Source organism: Terrapene carolina, unplaced genomic scaffold (genome assembly GCF_002925995.2).
Source record: "Terrapene carolina triunguis isolate 2854851 unplaced genomic scaffold, T_m_triunguis-2.0 Scaffold31, whole genome shotgun sequence".
Taxonomy (NCBI): domain Eukaryota; kingdom Metazoa; phylum Chordata; order Testudines; family Emydidae; genus Terrapene; species Terrapene triunguis.
The window spans coordinates 819,392-833,119 of record NW_020664382.1 but is presented as its reverse complement, the minus strand read 5'-3'; the positions used below and the strand labels follow the sequence as shown (position 1 = coordinate 833,119).

The following is a 13,728-nucleotide window of genomic DNA, read 5'->3' as shown; positions in this document are numbered from 1 at the left end:
CGAAAACAATGACAAGAGACAAGTAGGCTCCGTGGTGAGATTAATCAAAATTCACGCAGTAAAATGTCATCTAAAACTGCAGAGTTATGTGCCAGCAACACAGTCACACATTCTGAAGGTATGTCTACACTGCAATTAAAAACCCACAGCTGGCCCGTGCCAGCTGACTTGAGCTCAGAGAGCTCAGGCTTAGGGGCTGTTTAATTGCAGTGTAGACATTCGGGCTCAGGCTGGAGCCCGGGCTCTAGGACCCTGCCAGGTGGAAAGGTCCAAGAGCTCAGGCTGCAGCTGGAGCCCAAATGTTTATACCACAATATAAACAGCCCCTTAGCCCGAGTCCCAGGAGCCTAAGTCCACTGGCACAGGCCAGCTGCGGGTATTTAATTGCAGTGTAGACATACCCAGATATGCTAATTAGGTATCCCTGACCATGGTTTTCCCACAGTGAAAAAGTACTGATCAGAAAGTGATGCAGGAGTTCATCAACTTATCACTTCTCAATTTCTAATGTGTATGTTTACTTTTTAGAAGACTGACCAAAAGAGATTAGAGCATTGTTTGTTTACCTGTGCACTTGACTGCACCATGCAATTATTCCATTTCTCCTTTTCCTTGTGTAGGTCTCCAACACAGCAAGAGGGAACAAACATTTTTTAAATGGGAAAATGTGGTTTTCAGGTGACAGGAAGTTGGACTCAGGGGGAGGGGAAGAGGGGGGACTCAATAGCAGATGTAGTACTTAAAACCACTGCAATGCCTTTTTAAGATTGGCTTTTGCTGCAAGCTGATGTTACTTTAAATTTATTAGGCTGTGTACAACCCTAATCACAAGAAAAGAATGATGACCTTGAGGTTAAAGCACTAAAATGGGAGTTCCTTTCTATTATTTCTAGGTCTGCTACAAACTTCCTATATATGACACTGGGCAAGACGCTCTAAAGGTCCAGCATCTACACCACAGGTAGAACTGAGGGGGGAATCCAATAATACAGTTCCATTCTGCTTTGTAGATGGGACAAGAATCTAGCATTCTTCAGAAATCAATACAAGTGGAAACTTCATTTGCCAAGATTTTGCTTTTGAAAAGTCCTACGTGTCTTCATATAGAAAACTATCACAATCAGCAGAGAAAGATTTATTACAGGAGGACCTCTAGTGGACAGTAAGAGATTCAAAAGGTGGGGGTTAGAAAAGAGAAGGCATGCAATACGTAACTTGTACATAAGGACAGATTTTTAGAACAGCCTCCAGAAGCTCCCTAAAATCCTCTCTCCCACAAGCCTATCTTGGATTACGTCGGTAGCTGGAGTAGTACTCAGGTTAATGAGTGTGTGATTCTTTAAGATTTAGTGTTCACACAGAGCAGAGAGGGGTGCTCTGTTTTTAAATATCCAAAAGATGCTTTTTGTAACAAGTGAAGAGATTTTTTTTTCCCCCCTTGTACCCTTGGCCAAAAGCTTGCCTTCCCAAAGCTAGTGTGCTGTACACATTTTAATGGGCTTTTGCAGGGGGGGGAAAAAAAAGGATGCAAGTCAAAATGGAGGAAAATTGAAAACTTTTAGAGGGAAGCTTGTAGAGTACAGACACCATTTCCGACTTAACCTCTTAACATTGGCCCCTCACTTCCACCAGCGTTAAATTCACTCAAGCAAATTAGAGAAAGAGGGAGAAGCCAGTACTAACAAACAGCTGTGCCCCAAATCCTGCTGATATTTACAGTATTAAAATGGCAGTCATTCCAATTTATAATACACGGACACTCAATATCCTGATTCCTTACCTGACACTAAGGCATTCCCAGCAAGGCTTAGTACGAAAAAGAACCAGACGTTTGTTGTCATCAGTCAAAGCAAAATAGCCTCCTGATGAGGAGAAGGCAAAAGCAAGAATATCATCGCTTGCTTTAACTGCTGGCTGTCCATCCTGTCTAAAATACAGAAAGGAGAAAATGTTTTTTTCATGGACAGCTTTAAGCATATTTACTTAAAAGAGAAACATACCATCAAACTGCCAACAGCATTAATCGTGATTAATCGCAGTTTTAATCGCACTGTTAAACAATAGAATCCCAATTGAAATTTATTAAATATTTTTGAATGTTTTTCTACATTTTCAAATATATTGACACCAATTACAACACAGAATTCAAAGTATACAATGCTCACTTTATTTTTTATTACAAGTATGTGCACTGTAAAAAAAACAAAAGAAATCGTAGTTTTCAATTCACCTAATACAAGTACTGTAGTGCAATCTCTTTATCACGAAAGTGCAACTTACAAATGTAGATTTTTTTGTTGTTGTTACATAACTGCACTGAAAAACAAAACAGTGTAAAAATTTTAAAGCCTACAAGTCTACTCAGTCCTACTTCTTGTTAAGCCAATCGCTAAGACAAACAAGTTTGTTTACATTTGTGGGATATAATGCTGCCTGCTTCTTATTTACAATGTCACCTGAAAGTGAGAACAGGCGTTCGCATGGCACTGTCGTAGCTGGCATTGCACGATATTTACGTGCCAGATGTGCTAAAGATTCATCTGTCCCATCATGCTTCAACCACCATTCCAGATGCTGATGACGGGTTCTGCTCGATAACTATTCAAAACAGTGCGGACCAATGCATGTTCATTTTCATCATCTGAGTCAGATGCCTCCAGCAGAAGGCTGATTTTCAATTTTGGTGGTTCGAGTTCTGTAGTTTCCACATCGCAGTATTGCTCTTTTAAGACATCTGAAAGCATGCTCCACAGCTTGTCCCTCTCAGATTTTGGAAGGCACTTCAGATTCTTAAACCTTGGGTCAAGCGCTGTAGCTAAAGCAGGACAATGAGTACTAGTGACGCTGCTAATAAACTAAAGCTGGCCAGGCTGGTAGCAAAAGAGAAAGAAAATGAACATAAGAGACAGCTGGAACTAAGACAATTAGAAATTAGTGCTATGGAGGCGGAGGCAGCGAGGGCGGCAGCAAGGGAAGAGGCTGCCCACAAGAGAGCTATGGAGGCAGAGGCAGCGAGGGCGGCAGCGAGAGCAGAGGCAGAGACAGCTGCCCACGAGAGGGCTATGGAGGTGGAGGCAGCGAGGGAGCGAGCGGCGGCAGCGAGGGCGGAGGCAGAGGCAGCTGCCCAGGAGAGGGCTATGGAGGCCCAGAAACATGAACTGACTGTTATGGAGTCGAGGAGACAAAACCCTCCCCCTGCTGGCTCCACTTCCCCAAAAATCCACAAATGGGAGCGACTATGTCCACAGTATGACGAGTCCAGCGATATCGCCGAATATTTCATCACCTTTGAGAGACTGTGCACCCTCCATGCCATCCCTGAAGATCAGAAGATGACCACATTGATAGCAAAATTGACTGGCAGAGCTCTGGACATATTCAATAAGATGCCTATTGATGATGCTTCAAACTATGGTAAATTTAAGGAACTGGTTTTGAAACAGTTTCAGGTTACACCTGAAACCTACAGGGTTAAATTCAGGAGCCTTAAGAGGGGATCTGGATTAAGTAATGTGGCTTATGCCAATGAAATGAGAGATTTGGTAGATAAATGGGTGCGGGGGAGAGGCATTACCAGCTTTGAAGGGATGTGTGATCTGGTTACTCAGGAACACTTCCTGAATATGTGCAGTGATGAGGTAAAACAGTATTTGTGGGACAAAAAGGTAAATGCAGTGGGTGAATTAGCTGAGTATGCTGACTCTTATGAACAAGCACAAGCTGCGATCAAACATAAACCACTGGCGGAGGGGTATAAGGTTGGGGGAAAGCAGAATCACCGTTTTACCCCTGGGTCTGGGAAAAAGGAGGCTGGGCAGTCACCCCCCCATTCTCCTGTTACTCGTCCCAAATTTCCTGCACAAGTAGGGGATCCCAGACGGTGCTTTCACTAAAATTCCCCAGGGCATCTGAGGAGTAGCTGTCCCAAATTGAAGGAGAATAAACCTCCCTTGTCCCATGTTAGCTCGGTTGCCTTCAGCCCTGAGGCCCCAGAGGGCACCCCCACCTCTTATCACACCAGCTTGGTGGACATGGGGCCCAGTGAAGCGGACAGGGAACACATCAAGGTTGTCAAGATCGATGGCAGGGAGTGTCTGGGATGGAGGGATACGGCGGCTCAGTTCTCTCTTGTTCGACCGAGTGTGGTCCCAGATGCTAGTGTTCTGACGGGGCAGATGACCCACATTAAGGGAGTGGGGCCGCAGAAGTTCCCTGTGCCCCTGGCTAAGGTTCATGTGGAATGGGAAGGTATGGAAAGGGATTTACTGGTGGGGATGCTCGAGGACATCCCCGCGGACATGTTGCTGGGAAATGATTTTTTCAGCAGAACTAGGACTGTTAGTGTGGTAACTCGCAGCATGAAGAAAGGCTGTGAGGGGGAGGCTGTTTCGGCTGATGACTGTAGGTCTGAGGCAGCTGAACAGCCAACCCCTCCTGCCCCAGGGAACATGGTGGTGGGTGACTCAGAGGGAGTCCCCAGGGATGGGGCGGGGACCTTGGAACCCATAGAGGAGTTGGGGGAGGGTCTCATTGACAGAACAGTGCAGGGAGGCGGGGTACTTCCAAATATGGGAGAGGCAGAGCCAGGCCTCTGTCTGGCTGAGGACAACAGGCTCCCAGGGGTGGGGGCAGGGGAGATGCAGTCAGTGCCCAGGGACAGGGACGCTATCTCAAGGGTTGTCTGTCAGGAATTTGCAGCTAGACAAAGGGCGGACCCCTCCCTTGAAAGTATAAGAAAGTGTATCTCGGAGGGAACTCCAGGAAGGGAAGGGGGGGAGAAGTTTTTTCAAGAGGACGGGAAACTGTACAGGCAGGCCCCTGTAGGGAAAAACCAAGGTCCCGGTCACCCCTATAAGCAGTTGGTTGTACCCAGCCAACACCGGGGGGAATTAGTGCTGGTAGCGCATGACAGTCCCTTTGCTGGTCACTTGGGGGTACAGAGAACATATGACAGGCTGAGGAGGAATTTCTACTGGCCAGGGATACAGAATGATGTGAGGGATTATTGTAGGACTTGTGCGGTGTGTCAGGAAAGGAAGAAGCCGGGGGGACCCCAAAAGGCTCCGCTGCGTCCCTTGCCCATCATCCAGGAGGCATTCCAAAGAGTGGCAATAGACATAGTGGGTCCTATGCCACGCCCCACCCGGAGAGGGAACAAGTATATCTTGGTGGTAGTAGACTTCGCCACTCGGTACCCTGAGGCAATTGCACTGTCTAACATAGAAGCCGAGACAGTGGCAAGAGCTCTGCTCACCATATTCAGCAGAGTGGGCTTCCCTAAGGAAATTTTGTCTGATCAGGGGGCAAACTATGTCACAGTTGTTCAATGAGCTATGGAAGGTGTGTGGAGTGAAACAGCTTAAGACGGCCCCCTACCACCCCCAGGCCAATGGGCTGGTGGAAAGATTCAATGGGACCCTAAAATCCATACTGGGGATGTATGCCAAAAAAAGGGGCCAAAGTTGGAATGAACTATTACCGTTCCTGCTGTATGCCTACAGGGAGGTACCCCAAGAGTCCACAGGCTTTTCTCCATTTGACCTTCTGTATGCGAGGAAAGTGAGGGGACCCCTCGATCTCATCAGGGATACCTGGGAAGGATGCAACACGGTAAGGGAGGAACCCGTGACTGAGTATGTCCAGAGGTTCAGGAGGAAGTTGAAAGACATGATGGAGATTGTACAAAACAACCTCCAGAGCAGTCAGGCCAAGCAAAAGGCGTGGTATGATAAAAATACTTGTAAACACACTTTTGATGTAGGAGATTTGGTCATGGTACTCGGCCCTGCCAAAAAGTTCAAGATGCAAAACTCCTGGGAGGGGCCCTTTGAAGTGGTGGAAGTGGCGAATGAGGACACTTATAAAGTTAAAAAGCCCCTGGATGGTGCGGTACCCCAATTGGTACATGTAAACAGTCTCAAGGCCTATCACAGCAGAGTGGCCGAGGTAAACATGATCTGTTGCGTCACAGGGGCGTAGTCGAGCAGGATCTGTGCACAGCTGATTGCTTTGAGATACTGGTAGTGATTTTAAGTGAGTTTTAAGTGTGGTGGCTGGAGAACAGACAAAGTGGTTACTGGTTTGTTATTTTCTGTTTGCTTATTTCGGGAAAGGGAAGTAGGGACAGAAAAGGAAGCAAAATAAGTAAGAATGAAGATGAAAAGAAGCTAAAACTACACAAGTTTCAAATTGCCCAGAAAGACTGAACAATGGGTGCTGGGAATGTCTCTGTTAACTAAGAAGCCCCTGAGCTGAGTGCATCTCAGTTTCAGCGAACTGCAGATGGGTGTGGCCCAACCTCTGTCTGTGCTGAAGCTGACTGGAGTGTCTAACCTAGCAAGACAGGAGTGGAGGGGTGCCTGTTCTGGCAGGAGGGTGTTCTCTGTGGCATCCCAGCTCATCAAGTGATGGTCTCAAGGGAAGACAAATGGAAATTGATGTACAATTTGCCTGGAAAAGGCAGACCTGGGAAAGGAAAAGGCTGCCCACCAGCCTGGACTTAAGAGACAAAGCAAGTAAGACCCAGAAGCATGACCTGGCTGTAATGGAGTGGAAGAGGTGCACAGAGACATGTATCCTGGAGCTGGAAGTTGGGGTCCTGGTGACTGCTGCGGTGGGAACAAACCCCAAGGACTCTAGCTGGAAGCAAACCCAACCTGAGTGAAAGGGGGGGGGGATTTTGCTGGCCAGCGAAAGGTCTCTCATAGCTTGGAGCTGTGAGCCTACAGCTGGATCAGGGTCTCTTTCCCTTTTGGGGGACACAGGAGTGTCTGCCCCAGAGGGGAGCCCAAAACCGAATTTTAGGTATACTGCCTCCGCCATGGTCAGTGTCCAAGTCTCTGGCAGTAAGTTCAGGAGGAGGGTGTGACGTTGTGCAGTCTATATGGTTTTATAAAAACTTGATAATAAGTCAATATAATGTAACTGGGATAGTTTTAGAGAAAATACAGTAATAAGTGAATGTAACGTAACTGGGATATGCTTCATGCAAAAGGTCTCTTGTAAGGTATCATTACAAAGCTTATAATCTACTGAGTATGATCATCTGATTTGTATAAATGTACCACTCTTGTATCTAAAACTAGAAATATAAAATGTAACTCTGAGGGCCTATTATAATTATGTAAAGTGTGGGCCATTAATGATGGTTTGGAATCTTGATGACTCCCATTGTCTGCAGATGGCTGTTTACCTGTAAGTCTCCCTGTATCTGTGTGTGCTGGCAAGTGAGTAATGAAGTCTTGCAATGACATGTGATCATGTCACCTGAACTGGAATCCATCTTTAACCTGGTGCTTTTCCAGTGAGGGGGGGTGGAAACCCAGAGGGACAAAGGGTTCCCGCCTGATGCAAAAGATATATAAAGGGGTGGAACAAAAGAGAGAGGGAGAGGAGCCATCATGGAGAATCCCCTAGCTAACACCTAAGCTGGAACAAGAGCTGTACCAGGGGAAAGAATTGTGCCCAGGCCTGGAAGGTGTCCAGTCTGAGAAAAACTTACTGAAGCATCTCTGAGGGTGAGATTATCTGTATTTAGTTTGATTAGGCATAGATTTGCACATTTTATTTTATTTTGCTTGTGACTTACTTTGTTCTATCTGTTACTACTTTGAACCACTTAAATCCTACTGTCTGTATTTAATAAAACCACTTTTTATTTAGTAATTTACTCAGAGTATGTATTAATACCTGGGGGAGCAAACAGCTGTGCATCTCTCTCTATCAGTGTTATAGAGGGCGAACAATTTATGAGTTTGCCCTGCATAAGCTTTATGCAGGGTAAAACGGATTTATCTGGGTTTAGACCCCATTGGGAGTTGGGCATCTGAGTGCTAAAGACAAGCACACTCCTGTGAGCTGTTTTTAGGTAAACTTGCAGCTTTGGGACAAGTGATTCAGACCCTGGGTCTGTGTTGGAGCCAGACTGGAGTGTCTCGCTCAGCAAGACAGGGTGCTGGAGTCCTGAGCTGGCAGGGAAAACAGAAGCAGGGGTAGTCTTGGCACATCAGGTGGCAGCTCCCAAGGGGGTTTCTGTGATCCAACCCGTCACAGGTACCTTCTTTGCATTTTGTCAAATCTGCAGTGAAAGTGTTCTTAAATCGAACAACATGTGCTGGGTCATCATCCGAGACTGCTAGAACATGAAATATATGGCAGAATGCGGGTAAAACAGAGCAAGAGGTATACAATTCTCCTCAAGGAGTTCAGTAACAAATTTAATTAACGTGTTATTTTTTTAATGAGCATCATCAGCATGGAAGCTGGAATGGTGGCTGAAGCATGAAGGGGCATATAAATGTTTTGTAGCCAGCATTGCAAGGTATTTATGTGCCAGATATGCTAAAGTGCCATGCGAACGCTTGTTCTCACTTTCAGGTGACATTGTAAATAAGAAGCAGGCAGCATTATATCCCACAAATGTAAACAAACTTGTTTCTCTTAGCGATTGGCTTAACAAGAAGTAGGACTGAGTAGACTTGTAGGCTCTAAAATTTTACACTGTTTTGTTTTTCAGTGCAGTTATGTAACAACAAAATCTACATTTGTAAGTTGCACTTTCACCATAAAGAGATTGCACTACAGTACTTATAACGGGGGAATTGAAAAATATGATTTCTTTTGTTTTTTTACAGTGCAAATATTTGTAATAAAAATATATATACGAAGTGAGCACTGTACATTTTGTATTCTGTGTTACAATTAAAATCAATATATTTGAAAACGTAGAAGACATCCAAATATTTAAATAAATGGTATTCTATTATTGTTTAACAGCGCGATTAATCACACGATTAATCATGATTCATTTTTTTAATCGCTTGACTGCCCCAACCTAAACTAAATCTATAAAGTTAGATCTAAATTCCACTTATTCAAAAGAAAATAATTAAAACAATATCTAGAGAGGTATAGTCAACTAGAAATGTAATTTTAAAACAGGACTCTGAAGTACTATACCTGCACTTAAATATCTACCTAAGCTTTTGTAGCTTTATAATCAGGTTTTCCTATTTTGAAAGTTTCTCTCTCCTGTTACTGTGTAAAAGACTGAAACCAATGAGAGGAAACAGACTGTGGGCCCAATCCTGCATCAATATCTGCTTACCTATGTACCGTGGTCTGTGCTGGCAGACCTTGATGTAGGATCTAAATCTAAGCATCCAGGGGAAACATAGGAATTGACTATAGGTAAAGTACTGTCCAATGCTCAAAGTACAATTAAAAGATAGATTTCTCCTCCACCCTAATTTCTTTTCAATTCTTGTAAGCTTAGATAAAAATCACATAGAAGCGTTGATTAAGTTGCCCGTGTTCCTTTTAAACAATCTTTCACCATCATACCCACTCTAAGCAAGAGTAAAACTAAAAATACATAAGTTAGCGAAACAAATAAGACACAACTAGAAATTAAGCTAGTCATCTCACATCACTAGGCATTCCTAATGTATTCACTTTATTCCATTCGACATCACATCATCAGAGGAAGTGATCCATCCTCTGAAAAGGTAGTGAAGAGTTTATACAAAATCTCTCACCCTCTGTCTTCTTGAGACTTCTTGCCTGCAGTGATGCAGTCATACATGAAGAGATCATCAACACTGGAAATAAAAGGGTTAACAAAAAAAAAAAAATCACTGTTTTCCCATGAAGGGTGCTGATTCATTTGTAATGCACCATAATTATATACTTTATTATGTCTCCTTGCCTCTGCTGCCAACACCCCCTGGCACCTCAAAGGCATCCCCAGATTACTCACCAGTTGTTGAAGTTTGGCACCTCATATCCCACATGCAAACCAAACAGAAGCCATTAGTCGATAGGAAAGCAACTGTGATTTTTTTCCAGTGAAAAACCGTGAATATTTTACTTCTACTAGTCTCTCAATTGTATTTGCCATCTGCTCTTGAATCTCTATTTTGGCATTTACTGTGATTCCAGAAATCAATGTGACAAGCATAAACTGGTTCTGTACAAGCTGCCAGGAATCATAAAGACTGATAGGCTTAAAATGTTATTCTTTGTACATGAATAATTTGTGTAACAAATATCCATATACTCCTGTGACTGGAGATTGAGAAATCAAGGCCTTGCTTTGTCCCACATGTGCATGCTTGTTTACCTCATCTTGCCATGCTATCTGCATAGCCCTTGGGAGAAGATCCTTCTACTGAAGGATGGTGTAATAAGCACACAAACAAACTAAGCATGCTGGCTCTATTGTTGCTGGGTAATCCAGTGGTGTAGTTGTTATTGTAACAATGTCACATGGATAATACTTATTCAGAACATGTTTAAGTCTTATCAGGGTTTTATTTTGGGCCTTTTAAAAGAAATGCCTTCAATTTTAAAAAAGAGATAAGTGGGAATTTTTAACCCAGAAATTAGAGGGAAATTACTGCTTTTTCAGTTTTAGACCCCAATCCTGCAAATACTTGAGCTCAGACTTAACTGGATAGACATGAGTAGTCCCCACTGAAGTCAGTGAAACTAATTACATACATATATCAGAGTGGTAGTCGTGTTAGTCTGTATCAGCGAAAAGAATGAAGAGTACTTGTGGTACCTTAGAGACTAACACATTTATTTGGGCATAAGCTTTCATGGGTTAATGATGAAGTGGGTTTTAGCCCATGAAAGCTTATGCCCAAATAAATGTGTTAGTCTCTAAGGTGCCACATATATTCCTCGTTCTTTTTACATACATGTAATTAAGCATGTGTGTGTATGCATTTGCTGAATTAGGGATGTACCTTGAGCATGACAACAGCGTGTGTATAATCAGTTTCACCATTTCCCCTGATGTATGAATCTCTCTCTCTCATTAGCAACAGGGGAAAAACATTTTAGATGCAGTGTGATATAAAACCACAAAAAATAGTAGCAGAGTCAGAGGATATTCTAACACCTGGCAGTACTTATAATCAACTTTTTAAAGTGATTAGTTTCAAGGGGATGGTGCCTCTTTAACTTTAGCAGTATCCCTTTAAACAATGCCCAAATATATTTAGAATTAGCAAGGTATAAGAATAATCAGCACACAGAGTAGTCAAATAAAGTTACACACAGTTTAAAAAGATTCATTCATCTCCAGTCGGGCCGGGGATTCACCCTCAACTGGTTTTAAAGGGGCTGAAATGTCATCTGGAGCCAAGGGGGCAGGACTGATGCTCCTGAACTCCCGGGGGGGGGACGACTAACGGAGACATCTCATTGGACTGGGTGGGGTTTAAAGACCGGATACGGCTCCCGCCCGCCAGCCACACACCCGCTGCCGGGCGACGAGTCGCGCTCACCATCCTCCCAGCCGCCTCCCCCGTCCCCGGGCAGCGCCGGGACCCCGCGGCCCGCACTGACCTGGGCTCCTGGTAGCGAGCTGCCAGGAAGCGGCTCCCGCCGCTGGCAGCCATGAGAGCTCCGCAGAGCGCCAGCCCCGGGCCGCGACATCCCGCCGCTGCCGCCTCCATGCGGACAGCCACCCACGTGCGCGGCCCCCAGCCGCGGTTTACCTAGTAGCCGACGCAGGGTGTGAACGTCACACCACAACGCGCGCTGGCTAATGACGTAAAGCGGACTCCCCCCCGCCGCGGGGGCTGCGCCTGCGCAGGAACACACAGGAAGGGCGAGGTTGGCGGCAGCTGGGGAGCAGCACGCGCTGGACACACGCAGTCCTCGTTCCCTGCCAGGCTCTTGTATTGCGCCTTTTTGATCCCAGCATAGTGCCCTTCCCAGCACGCCGGGCGGGGCTAGGCCAGCAGCTGGGCCATAGTGCAACCAGTAGAATTAGAGCTCTGGCGTGGAGGGGTGCTTTGAAGAGTATTTATATTTATATTTCTGTATATGGACCCGGACCCCCTTGTGCTAGGTGCTGTAATACATAAGATCTGCCCTTTCCCAGCGGAGGCTCTTTTTGTTGTTGTTGCTGTTCTTATTTCCCTGTTCAGTACAGTGCAACTTGAAGCCTCAGTCCTGTAATAAATTGCAGATAGTTTGGGTAGCAGCTGTCATACCCATTGTAAATTCCCAAGAGGCTTTAGGTAATTAGAGTTAAATAATGGCAGAGGAATGTAAATTAAAAGGATAGGCCAAGGAAGAAAAAGATGATCCTAGTTGAAATTAGAAAAGAGAGAGAGTGAGAGGCAGAAAGATGAAGGTTGTTTCAAACAGTAAGATCTGCACAGAAGACCAAATAGAACAGTGGTTCTCAAACTTTTGTACTGGTGACCCCTTTTGCATAGCAAGTCTCTGAGTGCGATCCCCCCCCTTATACATTAAAAACACTTCTAAATATATTTAACACCATTATAAATGCTGGAGGCAAAGCGGGGTTTGGGGTGGAGGCTGACAGCTCGAGACCCCCCATGTAATAACCTCATGACCCCCTGAGGGGTCCTGACCCCCAGTTTGAGAACCCCTGAAATAGAAGAAGTCTTTGAATGTTGAGGCAAAGAGGTTCCTGGACTTCAGAATCTGGGTGGCTGGATTTCTATTTGATCACTTCTAATCAGCTATCTGTAATCTTTCATGCATGGTTTCAAAAGCAAACAAAGGACAACCCCAGGTGCTTACAGAAACCTGACTGCCATTAATACCTCTTTCTGAGGCCTGGTCTCTGCTTAAAAAATAGATTGATTTGTGTACATCCCTCAGGGCTGTGAAAAATTTCATGCTCTGTACAGCGTAGTTAGGTTGACCTAACTCCTTGGGTCAGACGTGACTAGATCAACAGAAAAGTTCTTCCATTGAGCTAGCTACCACCCCTCAAAAAGGTGGAATGAAAACCCCCTTCCACTGATGTAGGAAGCATTTGTGCCACAGAACTAAATGGCACAGCTGCATTATGTCCAAAAGTTTATTGAAAAATTTGAAGCCTTATGTCCCTTTTCAATACTTTTGTGTTATCTGATAACTCAAGCAATTAAAAACCATCCAATCAACAAAGGCTGCTTTTGCATCCAATGAGAAATTTGGACAAAGAAGACAGAAAAGGGAGGAGGAGGAGGTCACAAGATTGAGAGAAATGTATTTTTTAAAAAGCTAGGGAAAAGATTTCTTCTGAGTTCTGACAGGGATTTGCAGATCTCTGAAGAAGAAAATATTAAGGAAATACCTGCAAAAATGTGGAATGTGAATACATTACCTGTGTGAATGTAATGCAGACACACACTCCAAACTTCTCTGTGATGCTGTCTTCAGCACAAATTGCTGGTTATATTCTATACTGTTATCATTTGTGGCTGGCAGCCAAATCAGTTGATCCAATTGTTGGGTTTTCAATAAGCTGCAGTGTATGTTTTGTGTGACCATGCCATATTTCGAACTTCGTCCTCAAAACATGAGAATAATGTGGAATAATTTTAATTACATTGCAAAATAGCCCTTAACACGTTTGTGATTACTTAGGCCTGGTCTAAACTATGAGTTTAATTCGAATTTAGCAGTGTTAAATTGAATTAACCCTGCACCCATCCACACAACGAAGCCATTTATTTCGAAATAAAGGGCTCTTAAAATCAATTTCTGTACTCCTCCCCGACGAGCGGAGTAGCGCCAAAATCGATACTGTCATTTCGAATTAGGGTTAGTGTGGCCGCAATTCGATGGTATTGGCCTCCGGGAGCTATCCCACAGTGCACCATTGTGACCGCTCTGGACAGCAATCTGAACTTGGATGCACTGGCCAGGTAGACAGGAAAAGCCCCGCGAACATTTGAATTTCATTTCCTGTTT

The 13,728-nt window shown here is 44.4% G+C and overlaps 1 protein-coding gene across 1 annotated transcript in view; it reads right to left on the bottom strand.

Moving 5' to 3' along the window:
- The window catches only part of LOC112111327 (tRNA (guanine-N(7)-)-methyltransferase non-catalytic subunit WDR4), a 35,792-nt gene extending 24,324 nt beyond the window's left edge, over positions 1-11,468 (bottom strand). Inside the window, exons 1-3 of the mRNA XM_026651836.2 lie at positions 11,356-11,468; positions 9,537-9,599; positions 1,781-1,927 (exon numbers count right to left, since the gene is read on the bottom strand). Coding sequence (XP_026507621.1) covers positions 1,781-1,927; positions 9,537-9,599; positions 11,356-11,465 — 320 coding nt within the window. The 5' untranslated portion in view covers positions 11,466-11,468. The remainder of the gene's footprint in view (positions 1-1,780; positions 1,928-9,536; positions 9,600-11,355) is intronic.
- Positions 11,469-13,728: the final 2,260 nt, after the last annotated feature.